The following is a 19,733-nucleotide window of genomic DNA, read 5'->3' as shown; positions in this document are numbered from 1 at the left end:
CGTCGTTGCGTGTTACTGGGTTTCTTTGTGTTGTGTGTGTGTGTGTTTCTTAAGTAACGTCTCAGTTGTGTGTGTGTGCAAATTCAGTTGACAAATCGCTAATAAGGAAAAAAAAGGCAGCGTTGCCATTGAAAGAATTCGAACGAACGAACCATCGAATAACCGTTGACGCAATCCCATACGTTGCACACGATCGTTTAAATCGTGAAAGAAACAGAAAAAAACAGTTGATTATTTGATAAGGGCCAGTGTCGTTTGTGCTGCGTGTGTTTGTACTTGAAGCAAATGATCAATTATAATGGAAGAATCATGTAGTTTTCGTTGTTTGTTGTCGGGTCCCGACCGACGCCCGGCACGGCCTCGCCTGTTGTTCCATCCGTTAGGGCCAACCAGTTGTTAAAAAAACAAAAAAAACATGAAAAACAGGTGAAAGGTCACACACCTTTTTTTCCTTTTTTTTTTTTTCCTTTTTTTCTTTCTTCGGTTTATCATCAACAAGGTCGGCGCACGTTTCAAACCCAACGGCCATCTTGGCCTCACGCCACACGATCCCCATCTCGTCTTTGCCTGTCCAGTCGTCTGCCAGTCTTTGGTCGAATTGCACACGTCTCTTTTATTTCTTGGGCCCGGGCGTCACGAACCGCTGGACGCGTGTGGCACACACACCTGGCGGCGCCATGACAATTGCGTTCGAAACGTTCAAAGATGCGCTAGACGATTCGTTGGGACGTCCTTGAAATTGGAAACGTTTCGTTCGGCGAAGGCGTTCGCTTTCGGTTGATATAATTACTTTGACTTTTACTTCTGTCTGTGCGTGCGTGTGTGTGTGTGTGTGTCTGCGTGTTGCTGTTGTTGGAAGAAGAGCAAGTTGTGTGCGCGCCTCTTCTGTGTGGATGGCGTTCAATTTAGCCGCAACGAGCGCCAGTTTGACCGCCGCCGTCAGCGTAGCCGAGAGCAACAGGACCAAACTGAGTCATGAAGAATTCCTCAACGAGTGGAACTGGTGTTGGATTGCTCAAGGTACTACTCCTATACTACTATCTACTACATCATTCCAACTCTTTGTTTGTTTGTTTTTTTTTTAAGAATTTTTTATTTTTTGTTTTCCGATTTATTTGGCTGGCCCGGTCGGAAATGATCAACTTCCGCTCGACACTTGTAGAAATGTTATCTCGTTTTTGTTTTTGTTTTTAAATTGAGGGCTTAGTTTAAAAATGAAGAAGATGATGGAGAATTGGGTTGTTTGAAGTTAGAAAGAAAGAAACGAAGGAATGATCAGGCAATCGTGACGTGAAAAGCCTCGAACGATACAAAAAGTAGAACTTTCACTTCAGCAGAAAAACAAACCCGAAATTCTTTTTTTTTTTCTTTCTTTCTTGAGAAGATGAAACGATTCACACACATACAAAAAAAAATGTCTCCTTGGGATTTATAAAAGAAAAAAGGAAAAGGGGGGCAGCGGTAGATTAGCATGAAGGAAAATCCTCAGTCACGATGACTTGTTCTCCTTTTGATTTCGATCAAATGTTTGAAGATGACTCTATTCATTTGGACCTATTATGAAAATGGCCCCCGTTTTCCAATAGAAAACAAAAGCCATGATTCAGAAAACGTTTTTTCTTTCACGGACCACCATCGATGGCATCCGTGAAAATGTTTATTAGCGCATTTTATGGTTCCTAAAAACAAGCCCAAAAATAAAAAGAGCTGTTTGGTGGCGCCACCGCTTGTAGCATTTTCCCCTTCAAAAGAAACCCCCCCTAAAAAAAAACGTAGTAGACACACACACACACACACCGGCTGTGTGTGTGTGTAGAAGCGTAGTGGAGAGAAAACGTAGCAACTCGGTTGAGAGGATCGCCAGTTGTGGCATTGACTTGATGTTCATCGAGCGCGGCCGTCCGTGTGCCTTCCATTTAATTTTGTTTATTTTTATTTTTTTTGTTGCGTGTGTATGTGTGTGTGTATTTCAACCCGCAGTTGAATTAGCGCAACAGTTTCATTATCTCTCTCCGGTGTTTCGGTTTTTTGTTTTGTTCCAAAATTAAAATCTTGCGGATTGACGTAATTGAATCGATTTTTAGTGCGTGTCCGTCGTGATCCGTTCCGTTCGGCGAATTTCGCTTGTTTTTTTTCAATGTCGCGTGATGAGCTTCATAAATCAAACGCCAGTCAACATCTACCAGATCGTTTGTATTACGATTCGGGTCACAATTCAATGGAGTATTGGGATTATTCCGTCGAAATCGAATGTCTTAAAGGCCCCCAAGGTTCTTCATTTTCCTTTCGCCTCATTTCGAATTGTGCGAATCAATTCATTTGAATCAATTAGCTCATGAAAATTGTCATTTCTTTCGGAATAAAAAAAAACAAAACAAAAGATGTGGAAGCGGCAGCTGAACTCGGACGGACGCTACTGGAGCGCAACCGCCAACTGGAATCAACTGTCCGGCAGCAGCAGGCCGTCATCGACGACCAAACGCAAGAAATGCAGGTACTGTCTCTTCTGTATTATATTTGACTTTGAAATTTGAAGTTTGGCATTCGTTTTTTTTTTTTTTTTTTTCGGCTCTGACTTAACTTGAACGATGAAAACCCGTTTCTTTGCACTCCTCATTTTGGCCGACTTTAATTTGTCTCTTTCCCGCTCGCGTGAACTTGCGTCAGTTCCGTTCGTTTGGGCCGTTGCCATTCTTCACGCCCCTCTCGTAAACGAAATTTCTTTTTACTTTTTTTTTTATTCTTTCCATCTGTTTCTGCATTTAACGATGGCGCCAAAATGTTTTTTTTGTTTTTTTGATAGTCCCCTATTCCAAAGAAACGAATGTATAAACTATTCAAATGAGCCAGACAGGAAACGAGCTGCGACTATAAAAAAAATGTCGGCCATTCATCACGATGGCGGAAGTTCTTTCGCGGGAAAAAAAAACAAAAACAAACAAAACTATCCCGTCCCTGAAATGTTGTCATTTAAAAATTTAAATCGTGCAGTTCCTTGTATACAATTTTTCTTTAAAAAATGGGGGGGGGGGTTCGACTTAACGGAACAAGAACACACACAAAGCGTTTTCACGGGGCCAACCAGCCGCTGTTTCTCTACAGAAACAAACCGTCTCTATCCATCCCCCGTTAGAATAATGAAAAAAAAAAAAAAAGGCGACTGATTATCGCCGCACACACACACAAACAGTGAACAGGTTGGGTTGCCCTATCTGGGAATAGAAACATAAGGAACCGTCACCTTTCATTTTTGTTTGCGTGTGTCGTTGCAATGAATTTCTATTTGATTATAGTAGCGGGAATGCGTAGAATTCTCTCTTGCACTCGCATGGCAATCTCAACGCACGTCATGTCGTTCAAAACGAGGTGTCAACTGCCATGCATTCAACGAAGAGGGGGAATCAACTGTTATGTTATGCAATTGGCTTTTGGTGGTGGTGGTGTTTAGAACGTCCCGTGAAAGTCTTTTGGAACAAACCAACCAAAAGGAGATGAGAGAGAGACAAATGATTCATTTCTTTCTTTCTTTGACGTGTGTTGTGTGATGTATTTGTGTTATGTTCGGCTGACTTGGTGCTGTTTGGATGGACACAGTACTTGAGCAAGCAGAATCGACTGTTACGCCAGGCCACCGAATCGCGTCTGAGACTGTGCGAGCAGCTGGAAGCCTCGGTCGCCGAGTGCGAACGGGCCAAACTTCGTCTCCGTCATCAGATCGAAGCCGAACGACAGCGACATATTACGTAAATATTTGTCATTTCTATTTTCTATTTCTCTATAGGATTTGAAGGGCTATTTTTTATATTGGAAGGTAGGCCAATTCAATTAGCCTTTATATATAACTCAATGTTTGATACTCATAAGTGATGTCTTCATTCTTCAAAGAAAAAACAAAAGGCCATCATTCCCGTTTGTTTGTCTGTTTCTTTTGCAGACTAGAAAAATTGAGTGTCAGAATCCGTTACGGTTGGCAACTCATCGAGGCTTGATGTCACTGAGCTCTCACCAACTCCCACGCACACACCGAACACAAAAACAAATTCGAAGAGAATAACAATAGTAATAACCCCTGTAGCGACAGAAGTTGTGCAGTACGACACATCCGTTCATGTAAAGAAAGACAAACGAAAATCCCGTTCAGAAAAGTTCACCGTTTTTCAATCGCACGAATCCCGTAGACATGCAACCCTGGGAATTATTATTGTACCCTATTCATCATGGCTTCTCCCCCTCCGCTGTCAAAGTAGAAAAGAAGGGCGCAGTTTAGGTCTGACCTTTTCTTTGAAATTCCTTTCGACGGATTTGATGGGAATGGGTTTTTTTTTCAAAACGAAAGGAACACGCAAAAGGTTAAATAACCGGTTAACAGCCAATGACCTTCGTAACGACGTCGAGATGAACATTACGGCCAGCCATTTACAAACAAAACATTTGAATTATCTTTTATTTATTTTTTTTCTTGTTACCTTTTCTTTTTTTAATAGTCCAGTTGTTGTGATCCATTTATTTTGTTTTTATGGGTTTGCTTACATGGTTTCGACTCGCCAAGGTCGCATTCTTTCTTGTTATTTACGTGGATGATAGCCGTTTCACGTTGTCGCTGGACTACGACGAACAGCGTGAAACGCCTAAAAAAGAGCGGTCGCCGAACTGACCGTTTCATTTTTTTATTTTTTCCATTTTAAATCTACTTGAACCACAAAAATTAATGTCTGGACTTGTTTTTGTGTGTTCTCTTCGTCGCGAAAAGACTGTGTCAAGATCGTTGTGTTTGCGCCGGTCGAAGGAGGTCGCACCACTTTCACGAAATCATCCCGAGCGTGATGTGTGTCTTATCTACATACGTTCGTTCAGCTATGAAAGAAAAAGAAAAGTCTTGTCGTATCTCACATGCGTGTTTTGTTATGTTCTGATAGCCGCTCTCGTTATAACGTGTCTATACGTGCAAGTTGTGGTTGGATGCGGCCGGTGGACGAGGGATGTGGACGAGTCTGGCGAGCTCGATTTTGAACGACACGACTGCAACTCTGCGTGATTGTTAATAGGTCATTCACAATTTCAGAGGGGAAATGCTCTTTTTCTACGCAGACAGACGGAGAAAAAGATTTGTGGCGACATTTTTTCCCCAGTTCGTGCCATGCCCGATCGCCTAATTGCGCAGTCGTGCGCATTACGTTCAGCTTCTCTTGTATTTAAGAAAATCACATTAATCAGTTCCTCCCACTTTATTTTTTTGTTTGATTTTATGTTACCTATTCATAAAAGTTTTCCTTTTTTTTTTTCGAAATTGAAAATCAAAATTTTTTTGTTTGGGTTTTGGGTGGGTGGAGTGGACACTTTGGTGGCTGGCGGTCATCTCCGCAATTGATTCACAAAAAAATAAGAAAGAAAGAAAGGGAAAATCGAATTTCTATTGGCGGCAATTCATTTTCTCCATTTCCTTTTTGTTCTCAATTAGTTTGAAGACGAACATGGAGGCGGCCGAAGAGAGAGGAGACGAATTGCAACGGCTGCTGGACGCGTCAAGGGCGGCTGAATCTCAATCGCGATGCCAACTGCGATTGCTGCAACAGCAGAGACAACAGCAACAACTGCTGCTCATGGAAGAACAAGACGACGACGATGCGGAGGAGTTGCCATCGACGGCCATCGCTTCCGCCTCCGTCCACCAGCAGAATCCGTTCCACTCTCTCCAATGTTCCACCATGACCAACAACAGCCGCAAGGTTCAAATGGAGGACACGATGACCGTCTGCCGGCTGGTGGATGATCTGGCCGAAGTGGAGGAACGTCTCCATTTGATGGAAACCGACTGGATGGAGGAGAAGAGAAAGCGGATGCAATTGGAGGCGGAAGTCATTGGCTTGCAGCAGGAGAATCAGCGACTCCATCAACAGCAATCCGTCATGGCTAGTAGCGGCCATCTTAGCAGCAGTGCATCCATCGGATGTGATCCGGCTTCGTTGGCTCCGGTCAGCCTGTCGCTCAGCGAAGAGCTTCTCATTTCGTCCAGCACGGATTTCAGCTCGGCTCAATGGCGGGACGCGTGGGACAACAGCGGATCCGTTTCGCTCGTCGGCTCCGGCATGATCCGCAAATTGTGCAGCGAAGATGAGGAGCTCTGCTCGGATTCGTCTTCGTCCGGATTCTCGGAAGACAATCAGCGATCGTCTGTCGCCAAAGCCACTCAAACCGATCCGTTGATGATCGATCTCCCAGCGAAAACAATTGCAACGACAACGTCATCCGCCGATTGGGCGGATATCAGGAGTCTCTTCCGTGAAATCTTTGCCGTCATACAACAAAATCTTTAAATATTAACATTTCTGCATTGGAAATTAGGGGTACAGTATCAATAAAAATTTAATAGCAAAAGCAAAATTGTTGTGTCGAAGAAAGAAAACATTTTAATAGTTTTTTAAATTTATTTTTGTGCCATTTTTTCACATTTGTCCAGTAAATTGTAACGGTCCCAGTTTTCCAACATTCCAGTGCCTTATTTTTTGTTTTTTTTTCATTTTCACTCCAATTTAGTTTGAAAATCCCCTTCTCTTTTTATTTTCGTGCGCGTGTCTTTTTCAAGGACTTGGAGCCACTGTAACAAGCCCGACCATTCGCCAATTTCTTATTATTTTTATTTTAGATACTAAATGTCCTTGTCTGTCTGCTGTGTTAGCGTACTTATCGTTTTTTTTTTTCTTATAACATTTTCAAGTGATTGTGTGTGTAACGGAACCTCTCTATTCATTACACAGAGTATTGTACTGACGGGAAAACCTTTGGAAAAGAAAAAAGCGCTTTCCCATTCTTTAGTTTATTTAAGGACGTAAGGTCCACGTTTTAAACAGCAGCCGTAGCGTTTTTTTTACATGTCTGTTGTCAGCTGCCATCACCTTTGGACTTAATGAGATTAGATTAGACTTCCTCTGCAGTCAAAAGAAGAAAATCTGAATCCAATTAGTTAACTTCCTGTAGCCAATAATCGAAGATGAATGGCAACAAGCAGCAAGTGAGGGTGTGGTGTGACGGATGGTAATTCCCTATTTGGCCATTCATGCTGAGAGTACCACGTCCTAACTTAATTCATCCATTTATGGTGATTCTTTTGCAGCTACGACATGGTTCATTTTGGACACGCCAATTCATTACGACAGGCCAAGGCCATGGGTGATTACTTGGTTGTTGGCGTCCATAATGATGAGGAGATTACCAAACATAAAGGACCTCCTGTTTTCACTGAAGAGGAAAGGTATGTCAAGGCATCTTCCATATTTAAGCACTGTTTACCATTATCTCTCATGGCTCTCAGATACAAGATGGTTAGAGGAATCAAGTGGGTTGATGAGGTCATTGAAGGAGCACCATATGTCACCACACTGGAGACTCTTGATAAGTATGACTGTCAATTCTGCGTTCACGGCGATGATATCACGACGACGGCAGACGGTGTGGATACGTATCACATAGTGAAAGCAGCCGGACGTTACAAGTATTTGAAATTTCATTTATTGCCTTTCAGTTTTGCCGCTCGACTGCATTTGAAAAGTTTTTTTTTTTTTCATTTGTTCTCGTTTGTTCATAGGGAATGTCAGCGAACCCAGGGGTTTCGACGACGGACCTAGTTGGCCGCATGTTGCTAATGACGCGAGGGCATCAGCAACGAGGTGACAGCGAGTACAAAGTCGAACGTTCTCGCACCGAATCAATGAGCGAAGATTCGGCGGCTAGGTCGCCATGGACGGGTGTGTCCCAATTCCTTCCAACCACCCAAAAAATCATTCAGTTTAGTGAGGGTAAAGAGCCTAAAGTAAGTTTAATGGAATTCATTTTTTTTTTTACAAATCAAAAGTGTAAAAAAAAAAATTGATTCTATTTTCAGCCAGGTGATAAAATCGTTTACGTGGCCGGCGCTTTCGATCTGTTCCACGTCGGACATCTTGATTTCCTAGAAAAGGCCAGAGCTCAGGGTGACTATCCTGATTGTTGGCTTGCACACCGACCCAGTTGTCAACCAGTATAAAGGAGCCAATTACCCCATTATGAACCTCCATGAAAGAGTCCTTTCCGTCTTAGCCTGTCGGGTAATTTCAACAAAACTCCCATTGTTCTTTTGTTTTTTAAAGTTAAAAAAAATTATTCTTTACCGGAAATGTGTGACACGAATAGTACGTTTCGGAAGTAGTCATTGGCGCACCTTATTCGGTGTCGAAGGACATGATGGACCATTTCAAGGTGGACCTTGTTGTTCATGGCGCCACACCAGTCGCTACCGACGTCGACGGCGAAGATGGTGACCCTTACGAGGAACCCAAACGGCGCAACAAGTTTATGGTGATCGATTCGGGCAGTACGATGACGACCGAGTTGCTCGTTCAACGCATCATCTCCAATCGATTGTCGTTCGTCGAACGCAATAAGAAGAAAGAGGCCAAAGAGGCGAATCTGTGGAAAGCCATGACTACTGAGGACCAAGAGAAGTGACGGTTTGTGTCGATCCAGCGAGCTTAGAAAGAAAAGAATGTGTTGCCTCTTGTCCCGCCGTTCTTGAATTTTCCATTTTAAAAACATAACGCAGTCATCACAATCAACATATACCCACCTGACTTTAGAGGCCAATTTATCTCAAAACTTATTCCCCAAACTTTGTTCTTAGAATTCATTTCGATTTTGATTAGTCAGCAACTTCAGTTTAATAACACTGAAATTATTCAAGTAGCCTACTAAATGTAATACAACTTATTTCAATGTAAACAAATTAGATATTTTTTAAAAACTATAGTTCCGATAACAGCCAAAAGAAAACAAATGAAAAATTGCAATCAACGTTAAGCTAATCCTTGTCGTCAAATTGACCCATGAGGATGGACTTTAAATAGCCCGGCGTGGATGATTGTTCGTCTGGATGAATGGTTGCATAATCCAGACCGTCAGAGGTGGTCCCTATCCCAGCTGAATATGGATTAAGCATGGAAGCACTTGCAGACGGATCGTTGCTGAAATCTCCGCCAACCACGAGACACGATTGAGTCAAATGTTCTTGAATGGCTTGACTCAGGGCGTCGTTCAATCTCGGCTGTGCCATTTGTAGCGTGTGAATTTGTTCCACCTCTTCGGCCGGCTGCTGCTGCTCTTCTTGTTGCTGCTGTTCCTCAATGAATTGGCCGATCTCAGCCACGGCTGCATCCAGCGATATTTTCTCGACAGCTTTGCGGTGCGTCTTACGGTGAGCGTAAAAATTGGCTGCGACTCGGAAGGCTTTGCCGCAAGTGTCACAGACGTAAGGCTTCTCCCCGTCTATTTCATTGCAAATCATTTCAAAGGGGGATTAAAACAACAACAGTTTTTGAAAGAGTCAACTCACGTGAATCGACAAATGAACTTTCAAGTCTCGTAAGACTTTGAAAGATTTGCTGCAGTGTGGACAAACGTGCTGGCGGGAAGTCGCGTGAACGTGTTGCCTGTGGCTACTCCTTGCCGAACTGGAAGTAAAGGTTTTATTGCATTGTTTGCAAGGGTACGGTTTCTCCCCCGTCTAATTGATGTCAATTTCATAAGTCGGGTTGAGATAAATGAAAAGAGATTTACGCGTAATTTACGTGTCGGCGGGTGTGCGACGCCATGCTGGACCGCGACGTGAAAGACATGAAACATATTCCACAGCTAAATTGCTTGACACCATTGTGCGAATTGAGGTGAAACTGGAGAGCTTGTTTGGTCTTGACACCTTTGCCGCAAAGATCGCAAACCTGGAAGAAAATATACGTAATTAAAACTTAATGACGACAGGCAAGACACGCAGTGATTTACGTAAGGTTTGGAATCCGAATGGGTGGTTTGAACATGCGTGGTTAGATTGCCCTTGGCAGAGAAGCGTTTCCCGCAGATTTCGCAGGTGAAGGCTAACCGGTCGGATTCGGGTAAATGTGAACGGGACATGTGAGACTTGAGATGCGAGGCCAACTTGTACTGTTTTCCGCATTCGCCGCAAACGTGAGGTCTGTTGTCGGAATGAGCCACTTTATGAGCCAAAAGTTTGGAACGGTCCTGAAAGACTTTGTCGCAAGACGGGCATTTGTACTCTGACAGATGGGCGGTGCGGTGTCTTTTGTAAGTATGGCTAGACTTGATGACTTTACCGCACAGCTGACACGGGTACAATGGGCTGGCTTGGTGTTCTTGTGCGTAGTGTTTGGCAACTTGTTTCATGGTCCCTTTAATTATCTCATCACACAGCTGACAAGGCCACGTTTGGTTGTTTCCACTTCCAAACAGGAAGGAAAATATGCCTCTGTCGTCACCTTTGTCTATACATTTTTTCAACTGATCAATTTCTTCTGATTTGAGCACTCTGCCTATCTTTTGCTCCAGGTATTCTAGCGTAAAACGGGATCTCTTATCTGGAATTGTCGACAGGCCATTCTCCTGAGATGAATCCTTCTCTCCTGTCATGTTATTTTGTATTGTTTCATCAGCAAGTAGGTGTGGTCTTTCATTTGCTTGTTCAGTAGCCTCTTTGATGTAATTTTGTCTAGGGAATAAAAAGAAACTATGAGTTAACATTTTCTCAGTTTATTGTACTGCAACCTCACCGATCTTTGGCAACTGACTGAGCTTCTGTGCAGGACCTAACAAATTTTTGCCAATCAAGGATCTGCTGTGTGCACTGTTTACAAATAAAATTAGGGGTATTGAATTTCAACTTAATTCCTATGTTTTTCTGGATATAACTGAGAGGAATAACATCTGCAACAGCAGATAAATCGATACACGTCTCGTTGGACCGGCAGCAGAGCCGGCACTCAGACAGCTGCCCGGGGAAATTATTACTTAGATGATGGAGGCTCTGTTCTTCTGAGCTCATTATGCTATTCAAATGGACATTTTAATAAAAATAAGGGAACAAACAAAAACAAAAAATCGAGGAATTGATTTTAACGAGTCAAACGCATAAAAACCCACAACTCAAATCGTAAACAAAACGCCATCTGTTGATGGAATCTTTATACCCTTTCAGATTCGCATCCAGCTTCCGGCAAGAATGTATACGTTTAATACGAGACCATGCTTGAAAATGACATTTTCCTTTTTCCTTTTGGAAACGATGAAGTTGTGTATTGAATCCAAAAGGTTGTCAAAATAAGTCTATTCCTGTTATTATGCATTGCATAAAGAAATGCAGTCCCATCTCAACATTCACCAGTCTCAAGGGATATGTTTTGTGGGATTAGACAAAATTTTGCATAATTCATACAGCTTGTTTTTTTGTTTCTTGTTTTTTCCTTTTGTTTTTTTTTCCATTAAGTTGGTATCCCATCAGAAATAGGAAGGGTAAGAAACAGAAGAAAAAAAAGACAGGCAAGACTTTAGAAAAGCAAAGGTGGGGGTAGAAACTAGAAGCAAAATGTTTGTATAATATTCGTCGGGTAATGAGTTTGCATGTCCAACGTACTGCAAATAGGTTCAAGGACAGTGATTTTCAGGTCGTTTCAAAGGGAGAGGCAGGGGAAGGAAAACCAAAAGCAAGAAAAATATGCAAATACATGAATAGAAAATAATGTGAAACCAGTGAAACGATTAAAACTAACTTTATGCTCGGTTCCACGAATTTCCCTGTCTTTTTTATTTCTAATTACATAAACAATTAAAAACTTTTCATTTAAGAGATAATCATTATATTTATTCATCCCTTTTAGTAATTAGCTGGCTTTTGCATTTTTAGTCGTTGTCGAGTCGGCAGGAGACATTGCATCACCAGAGGTCGAGGTCGAGGTCGAGGTCGAGGTCGAGGTCGTCGAATGGGTTGTCGGATTGCGTGTCAGACGTAGAGGTAACTATGAATCCATCCAACGAAATTATTATCGACGGAAATTATAATCACTATTTTCAACGTTTGTTACTTGGATCTGCTGACGTCACCGAAGTTCTTTCGTTGAATAATGTCCACCGTATATTATCGATGGCCACTGCGTCTTCGACATTCGTACCACAATAGGCGTAGAAAACAAACTGGACGAGTCGATTTTGATTGTGAAAAGATTTCTCAAAGAAGAGCATGTTAAACTTTGTTACCGAAATTACAGACCCCGGTGACACGTCGTGAAGAGGTGCAACTGAAATTGTAATCCAATTTCGATTGGTGATGAACGAGTAGTCCGACAGACTTAACAGTTGCTTCTCGTTTCCATTTTCATTCACAAACAACTGCAATTTTCGACATATTGAAACTCTAATTTTACGTACTAAAAATATTACTGCATTCGTACCTCTAAGTTAGTGAATTTGGACCATGTTGATCGAAGCCAAAAATCAAATGTAAGCAAGTTGTATTTCTCTTCATCCGAGAAGGAAAATGTTGGGCTTCGTAAAATGGCCACTCCGAAAGTCGACTTGCGATCAACTCGTAAATACCTGTTACCGATCGAAGGTTTAAATGGTAGATTATCCACTTCCCACGGTGAGTTGTAATCCTCAATGTTCCAGTGAACGGCCGTTTTCGATTCGTCCTTCCATTCGTTGGGTGATCCATTTTCAAAATCGGTGCTCAGATTTGGCATTTCTTTTGTTCTCTGCTCTGCTAGTCTGTTGATAATATCACAATCTATCAGCTGATTCTGGCACTGCTCACCACCAACGGGCACCGTTAATAACACGAGATGAGCTAATAACAAGAAAGTAAGTTTATTCTCCATTCTTATTTTCGGATGGGTTATTTGAAATTGTCAAACAAAATCTTATGAATGGAATGCGAATTAAGAACAGGTTCCTACTACGTAAACGGCCGACACACAGTAACTGGGTCCGTGCATTAACTCCAGTCGTTCTCGTTGTTGTTATCGCTATTCTCCACGTGTAACACAGCCCCAATTGCCAACGAAAAAGATAAGTGGAAGGGTGTCGGAATCCTTGTGAAAGAAAAAAGAATCCTTAAAGAAAATCGTGTGTGGCTGATTTCGGTCGGGTATCATAAAACTTAATTGGCTTATAGATATAGGCTATATCAGTTGTAAAATGACATGTGAATAGCGCACGAGATTAGACGAATGAACTCCAATTGAATGTCTCACTGTGGTGGTAATAACGGTTTAATAATGCCACGTCTAACTGCTCTACCGTTAATTCTTGAAGCGTTTTCAGCCGTCCAAAATTGTGAAGAGAAAATGTAAAACTAGTCTCGAGCTCTCGACCAGTAAGAAAGACCTTTACATTGCCCTTGGAACATATTCTCAGTATTTTGGGTCTATCTGGTCAAGAAGGATCGACTAAAGACGTGGAAGACCTTGGAAACATATGTTATACCGTATGCCCTTCTTCTTCTTCATTTGTTTTTGTCTTTTACTTTCGCAGGACACGTTGATACGACATCCCGCCAAACTGTTCGGTTCCTTTTTCAATTGCGACCGTCAACAAGTTCAGTCTGTTGGTGAACGCCACTCTACACAGTTGTCTTTACAATTCCACTCTATAAAAGGTAAATTAAATTCATTTTCAATTAGTGCCAGTACATCAAAATAAAATAAAAAGGGGGACACCCCTTTCAAACTGCGGGAACGACTCAAGTGGTCAAGAATCACAACAACAAATGGAAATGGCGCACATTTCGTTGGGTGTTTTGAATAACATTCCAGTCATCGGTCATCTTAAAGGTGTCATTCAACGTCTGTTCGGTGATGGAGAAGCAGCAGATCAAACGATTTCAGAAGCCAATCGCACGACGGCTGTGCTGTTCGCAGGTGCGGCTGGATTCTATCTGGCCGGTGTTCCTTTGGCCGTCCTGTTGGGCGCAACAGCCGGTGCCGAATGGGATCTAGGGTCAATCATCCCCTCTAATGGAGGAAAGATTCAAGGCATTTGTAAAATTGTTGAAGATCCAGCCAATTTGAATGCGTGGATAGATGCGACCGTTGATGCGACAGCCGACGGCCTTACGGGCGCTGATGGGGGCAAAATAGTCCAAGCAGCTAAGAAAACAGCAGCTGGCCTTAAGGAGGCGAAGTCCAGTCAGGAGATACAGACCGAAGCGATAGAAACAGCGGACGAATCCTCGCCGACCAAAACTTGGTAACAAATTAAAAATCTTTTGTTCGATTTTATTGTGTTTGCTTTAAACAAAAAACAAATTATTCGAAAAATCATTTCATAGCGACGTCGTCACGTGCCGTACAAGACTCGAATCGCAATCAGCAGGCACGTCCAAAGTTTAAACTTCATTCCAACAATGTCTGCTCGAATACACTAATAAATGTCGTGTCACGTTCTCTCGCTGCTTATATTACACCAATTTTTATTTCAATCGACAAAAACGAGAGATGATTTTACATGTCGAAATCAAAAGTGTTTGCGATGAACAGTGTAGTCACGCCGAACAAACGATTGCAAACTGCACGGGAGTTGATGCTCGTACGCAACTTGACGATGGCGTATCACCTGGGCGCAAAGGTCGGACAAGGAGAAAGGTAGAACAGTGTTCATCATCGATTCCAGATAGGGATCGAATCGATTAATGTGAGGCGACAATTTAATCCGCTGCTCTTTCAAAATGCTCATCACTGTTTCTCCTTCGGGCGTGGCTTTGTCCAGTCGACCACCAGCATCCACCAATGACTGGAACACGGTCAAGTACAGATCCAGGTAAATGATCCAGCACCAATGATTGGCCAGGCAATGCATCGGAGTCTTGCCGTTCTGATCGAACGTGTTGGGATTGGCTCCGAGTCTGAGGAACAGCTGGATGAGTTTGACCGCGTTCAAACTGATGACCACTCCGTGCGAAACAAAGACCCAAATGGCGTAATGAAGTGGACTCGAATAGCCATCAGGTGCACCGAGACGAATGAATTCGTGTAGGTATTCTTCGAGTTGTCGTTGTTCTTCCTCGTTCAGCCAAGACAACCAAACGGCGATTAACTTGACGAATTTCTTTAAAATGCCGTACTTTTCCAATTTCGGATCGACGATGGACAAGTCCGGTCCTGTTGACAGGTTCTTTAAGATCGTAGAACTCAATTTGACGATGAGCAGGAAATTGGTGTTTGAAAACTTTTCTTTGGCCACGTTGGGTGACGTGCTCGGTTGCATCAAACAATCGAATACGATGATAAAAGTTTGGATGAAAATATCGATACATTTAGGAGACGACGTTTGTTTCAAATCGCTGCACTCTTCCAAAATCAGTAAGCAGATGTTGATCACTTTGGTAAACTGTTTACGAGCTTCGCATTCGTATACGTAATCGAGCAAAAATTTGAGATGAAACGAATTGGGACTATGACGTTGATTTTGTTTGAAAATTCGTTCGAGAACGAGCAAAGCTTGAATTCGTAGTGGTTCCATGCAAATGGCTTCCCAGTCTTTCAAGAATCTTCGAATTGAACATTCCTCTTCCATCAATTGTTCCAGTTGTTGGACAGTCATCAATTCAACAGCATCTCCGTAAGCATTGCGAGCAATTTCAGAAGAATCACAAGGGATTTTTGGAATGACATCGTCTCTAGTGGAATGGCGCAGAATCATGGCTTCGTGCCAGCAGTGCAATCCTTGACGACAGCCCGTTCTATCTGGTGGGTGTTGAGAATGTAAAAAGATGAAAGCAGATCCTAACAGTTCCAGAGCAACAATCTTCTCCGACCGACTGACTGTGCTTTTAATGACGCAGTTCAACACGAAATCCAACCAACACAAGTAATTAGGCATGATCGTTCCGATCAAATGTTCCATGATGTACATGACGGGCACTTGCTCACAAAGACCGAGACAATGTGCCATTTGAGTCGATGGTTTTCCTTGCCACAAAAACGGAGAACTCGTTTTGCAATTGATTACGTTGATGCTACTCACGATGCATTCCTGTATTTTAGCTAAAAGAAATTCAACCGTTTGATGGTGCCCATTTCGGATGGCTACGTGTAAAGGAGTGTCCCCTTCATCGTTGCATCCAGTGAGACTTGCAATCACTTTGGATAAAGGCCCGTGCTGTTGGATGACGTCGTTCAACAGATCCACCGATCCTTCACTAGCCGCTTGGAAAATTAATTTCTGCACAGTTTGTAAAGCCATTTTTTGATTTCAGGAAGACGAGAATCGACCAAGCATTTCCCAGTTTTGAGACGGAACTAAATGAAGATGGTGCATACGAAAGTAGCGATCCTCTTTTACCGTTAGAAGAGAGACAAAGAAATGAACCGTTTCTTAGGAATCGAGTTGCTTTAGGCTATTGGTCAGTCATCACAACGACGACCGTTATCTTTCCACTTTCTTTTTTTGTGTGACAAGATTTCCCTTGTGGCATAAGCCTAAAAAAAGGCTCCTGTCATGTGGGAAGTTTTGCATATGATCAATTATTCTCAAGTGCTAATATCGGACAGATGTCAAAACGCACACGGAGAGGGTTGAAATTACATAATATTAAGTTTGTCTTGTATACCAGCAACGTGCTGCCTTACAAACATCGTTATATAATTCGTGAATACCAAATCAGCTGGAAGCAACGAAATGGAAGAAAACGATCCTTAGGCGAGAACGCACAGCTTTGTAACAAAGTTCACGGCTGGGCATCCATATTCCTGTTTGTTTAAAGAAACGATTTCATTTGTCAACATCCCGTGTTTTAAAAAGATTGAATTGCTTCCTTACCCGAATTGCTTTCGTAACCATAGCTCCATCACCTTGATCGATGTCTTTGGTAACATGTTCCCAAGTGGCTTTGTATCGTTGTTTACTTTGTTATAGAATTAACATAATCTCACAATTTAAAGAAAACAAATTATGTACCATCAATTAGTTTCTGGTTGTATCCACCTGGATTTTGTTCGTTGTTGCATTGGGTGTGTGCCAGTCTAACGATCGGACATCCGTATTGCTGTCCCAAAATTTAGCATTTTCTCATTAGTCCTACACTGGAATAAACGAAATGAATAAACGGTACCGCAACGAGCTTCGCTGCATTAGCAGCTGTTGCAACTGTCGATAAGAAATCGCCCTTTTCCTTGTTACCGTCAGTTGTTTCTCTTGTAACTCTCGGCCCTTTCATCTCACCAATCATACGGGGAGCTGCAAAGACCCCCGGGACCGTGCAGATGACTGCAACTACTAGGACCTTAGAAACGATGAACATACATCGCAATTTTAATTATTTAAGAAATGAATTCTTGGAAATTACGAATTACCGTATACATGACGAAATTCGTTTAGAAAACGTATGTATGAAGATGATCTGGTCGGTAATACGTCTCACTTTTATCGAAGTTGTTCCTTAAATGCCACGGACTAGAAGAAAAAATTTAAGCGGACTTTAAAAACTGTGCAAGATGCTCCACGTAGTGCAAACGTAAGCAATTTTCTTCTTATGTGAGCCAATAGTTTCTTGGCTTTTCCCGTCGATGTACTACTCGGAAAACCCTTTTACGAATGAGGTTCGTGTGCTGCTGTGGAAGACAACTGCGCAGCGCTTATGTTGTCCACTTTAAATCAAAAATGTTAAAATTACCTTCTGTTTATTAGTAGAGAAGAGTTAAAAATACCAGTTGATGCAACGCATTGGGAATTCAAAAAGGTAAAGCCAAACGTCATATTTCCTGCAATTACAAAAACAGTTTTGACTTTGTGTGACACTCGCCAATCATCCTGTTGACGGATGGGTGGGCGTTTACCTTAAATTAAAGTGGAAGAACATCTGACCTTGTCGCTCCAATCCCTTTGCGACCATTTAGCATTCACCTTGAATCACGAAAGTCGCCCGCGGATTGTTTCGTGAATAACAACCATCTGCTGATTCGCCTTGAAGAATAAGCAAACTACCACTGCTTAGTGGTAGTACGGGTACGATAGAACTGCCACACCCGCTTTTTAAACAAATTCTTGATACCAACTGGATTGCCAGCAAGCAAATAACCAAATTTGTGTGCAAATCTAAATTCAATGCTAACCAAACCCGACCAAACGAGATACACAAAAGATGCTATCAATGATTCCGAGCACAGCGAAAACTACACCGTACACAAGCCGGCTTTGCATATTGCCAATTGAACACCTAAAATTGACTATATGCTATCGTACTTGAAAGCAAACAAGATTGGACGAAAATAAAGAACTTTTTATCGGACAGCAAAAAGCGGCAAAAAGCTAAAAAACCCCGCCATCACAGCATGACCAAAATTTGGCAAACATAGAATTGCCCAATTCCATATCTCAATTCAAGTTTAGCTATATCCATTCACTGCAACTACTTCGAGTATAAAAGCTCAGAGATTCACGATGAAAAAGTATCAGTTGTTCAATCCAATCAACCGAGTCCAACATGAAACTGGTAAGTTAACATTTCAAATCTTACATTGCCTTGCAAATTTAAGAATCGAAACCGAAATGGTCAATTGAATCTAAAAAATATTAAAATTTACTTGTCCTTTAAAGTTTGTTGTCGCTGCCCTCTTGGTCGTTGCTGCTTCCGCAGCTCCATTTGACTACGCTTCTCCCGCAGCTCCATTCGACTACGTTCCTCCCTCTTACACCGCGCCCCTAATCACCATCACGCCCGATGGCAGCATCAGGTGGAAGTATGTAGTTTTACACAGCTGGATTAGAATGCAAATATCGATTTTAAAAACTAAATTCAATTGTAGTTACACTGAATCGAATTATACTGCCCTTGAAGAATCCCAGAACCAGAAGTACCAGGCCACCAGTTCCGACTCTTACGGAAGTAACACCAACCGAGGATCTTATTTCTCGATCTCTCCCGAAGGTGAGAAAATCATGCTGCCCTGGACTGCCGACAAAAATGGATTCCAGGCCAGCGGTTAACACTTGCCCGTTGCTCCCGTCCACGTCTACGAACTCCCAGTTGCTCCCGTTCACGTTTACTAGATTCCAGTTGCTTCAGCTCTACCTTACAGGCTATCGGACATGTTGAATCTGAAACAAGAATTTGGAAAAATGTCCCAAATCATTCCTGTACTGTGGCATGACACTGAATTTGTTGGAGTAAAAATCAAATTACACAAAAACGTCAATTCGAATTTGGTTTCCTTTTTTTCTTCCGTATTGCACAGCAATCCGATATCAGTAACATTGAACCAGATGGCAGTACAACTTTCTCATGTGACATCACTACACCTTGGAAACAAAACACACATTCAAAATAATTAACCGGCGAACTTAAATTAATTGGTAAGATAGATAATCTTCTACCCAATCTAGGCCTACTTTGAATTTGTAACGTTTACCTTTGCTATCCGCTTTTTGTTGAATTGGGACAACCGACACGATGAGCCCAGCAACATCTCGATGATAACGACAGTAGAAAATTTGCCGTGCACATTCTCACTGGAGACGCAGATAGAAATGACTTGGACAGTCAAAGTTCTGATGTCATTTAATCCGATCTCAACAGTTACTCCTTGCAGGTAGACTGGTAGAGAGGTGGGGTGATGAAAAACAAAAGAAAAACGGCCATTATGATTCTTGGTGACCCCATCCTTTCGATGTCATGATGAATTCTTCACCCCAAAAAATGATTCAAGTTCTCGGAACTGTCGAAATAAAACAAAAAAATATGCAAAATGGCAAACACGTGGCTGATGGGATAAGGGGGAAGACAATCACCTGAGGTGATAAGAACAGGTGAGGCCCAAACCCATCAACTGTCATACAAATGAAACATTTGGGTAAATCAAATTCGATTAGGTGTCCCTTCCCTTTGCACCTTATAAGAGTTTAGTAACTGTACGAAATAAAAAGCT

At 42.1% G+C, this 19,733-nt stretch overlaps 6 protein-coding genes and 1 pseudogene across 8 annotated transcripts; 4 read left to right on the top strand and 3 right to left on the bottom strand.

Moving 5' to 3' along the window:
• Window positions 1–443: 443 nt before the first annotated feature.
• On the top strand, window positions 444–6,768 carry LOC116920278 (cerebellar degeneration-related protein 2-like). Of its 2 annotated transcripts, none has more exons than XM_032926450.2 (4): window positions 444–1,020; window positions 2,382–2,494; window positions 3,595–3,743; window positions 5,459–6,768. In XM_032926450.2, exons 1-4 carry the CDS (start codon window positions 894–896, stop codon window positions 6,312–6,314), a joined length of 1,245 nt encoding a protein of 414 aa, XP_032782341.1. In that variant the 5' UTR covers window positions 444–893; the 3' UTR covers window positions 6,315–6,768. The 2 variants fall into 2 exon arrangements, with proteins under 2 accessions (XP_032782341.1, XP_032782340.1); XM_032926449.2 differs by lacking the exon at window positions 444–1,020 and adding an exon at window positions 1,834–2,270.
• Window positions 6,423–8,755, top strand: LOC116920295 (annotated as a pseudogene).
• LOC123466321 (zinc finger protein 329-like) lies at window positions 8,708–10,997 on the bottom strand. Its single transcript, XM_045171777.1, has 5 exons — window positions 10,590–10,997; window positions 9,808–10,528; window positions 9,597–9,746; window positions 9,358–9,532; window positions 8,708–9,294 (listed from the first exon to the last, which is right to left on the bottom strand). The coding sequence occupies exons 1-5, from the start codon at window positions 10,859–10,861 to the stop codon at window positions 8,831–8,833; spliced, it is 1,782 nt and encodes a 593-aa protein (XP_045027712.1). The 5' UTR covers window positions 10,862–10,997; the 3' UTR covers window positions 8,708–8,830.
• A 658-nt stretch (window positions 10,998–11,655) lies between these two features.
• On the bottom strand, window positions 11,656–12,760 carry LOC123466429. The gene is made up of 4 exons (XM_045171765.1): window positions 12,264–12,760; window positions 12,070–12,201; window positions 11,898–12,006; window positions 11,656–11,831 (listed from the first exon to the last, which is right to left on the bottom strand). The coding sequence occupies exons 1-4, from the start codon at window positions 12,687–12,689 to the stop codon at window positions 11,749–11,751; spliced, it is 750 nt and encodes a 249-aa protein (XP_045027700.1). The 5' UTR covers window positions 12,690–12,760; the 3' UTR covers window positions 11,656–11,748.
• Window positions 12,761–13,391: 631 nt separating this feature from the next.
• Window positions 13,392–14,247, top strand: LOC123470991. 2 transcript variants are annotated; one of them, XM_045171769.1, is made up of 3 exons: window positions 13,392–13,468; window positions 13,558–14,058; window positions 14,141–14,247. In XM_045171769.1, the coding sequence occupies exons 2-3, from the start codon at window positions 13,580–13,582 to the stop codon at window positions 14,199–14,201; spliced, it is 540 nt and encodes a 179-aa protein (XP_045027704.1). In that variant the 5' UTR covers window positions 13,392–13,468; window positions 13,558–13,579; the 3' UTR covers window positions 14,202–14,247. The 2 variants fall into 2 exon arrangements, with proteins under 2 accessions (XP_045027704.1, XP_045027703.1); XM_045171768.1 differs by lacking the exon at window positions 13,392–13,468 and having other exon boundaries at window positions 13,477–14,058.
• Window positions 14,248–14,264: 17 nt separating this feature from the next.
• On the bottom strand, window positions 14,265–16,204 carry LOC123470978 (protein fem-1 homolog C-like). The gene has a single exon (XM_045171719.1). The coding sequence runs from the start codon at window positions 16,051–16,053 to the stop codon at window positions 14,326–14,328; it is 1,728 nt and encodes a 575-aa protein (XP_045027654.1). The 5' UTR covers window positions 16,054–16,204; the 3' UTR covers window positions 14,265–14,325.
• Window positions 16,205–18,230: 2,026 nt separating this feature from the next.
• On the top strand, window positions 18,231–19,010 carry LOC116920379 (endocuticle structural glycoprotein SgAbd-1). Its single transcript, XM_032926605.2, has 3 exons — window positions 18,231–18,301; window positions 18,406–18,548; window positions 18,615–19,010. The coding sequence occupies exons 1-3, from the start codon at window positions 18,293–18,295 to the stop codon at window positions 18,793–18,795; spliced, it is 333 nt and encodes a 110-aa protein (XP_032782496.2). The 5' UTR covers window positions 18,231–18,292; the 3' UTR covers window positions 18,796–19,010.
• The last annotated feature ends 723 nt before the right edge of the window (window positions 19,011–19,733 follow it).

Source organism: Daphnia magna, linkage group LG4 (assembly GCF_020631705.1).
Source record: "Daphnia magna isolate NIES linkage group LG4, ASM2063170v1.1, whole genome shotgun sequence".
Taxonomy (NCBI): Eukaryota; Metazoa; Arthropoda; class Branchiopoda; order Diplostraca; family Daphniidae; genus Daphnia; species Daphnia magna.
This window is presented reverse-complemented; position numbering and strand designations above follow the sequence as displayed.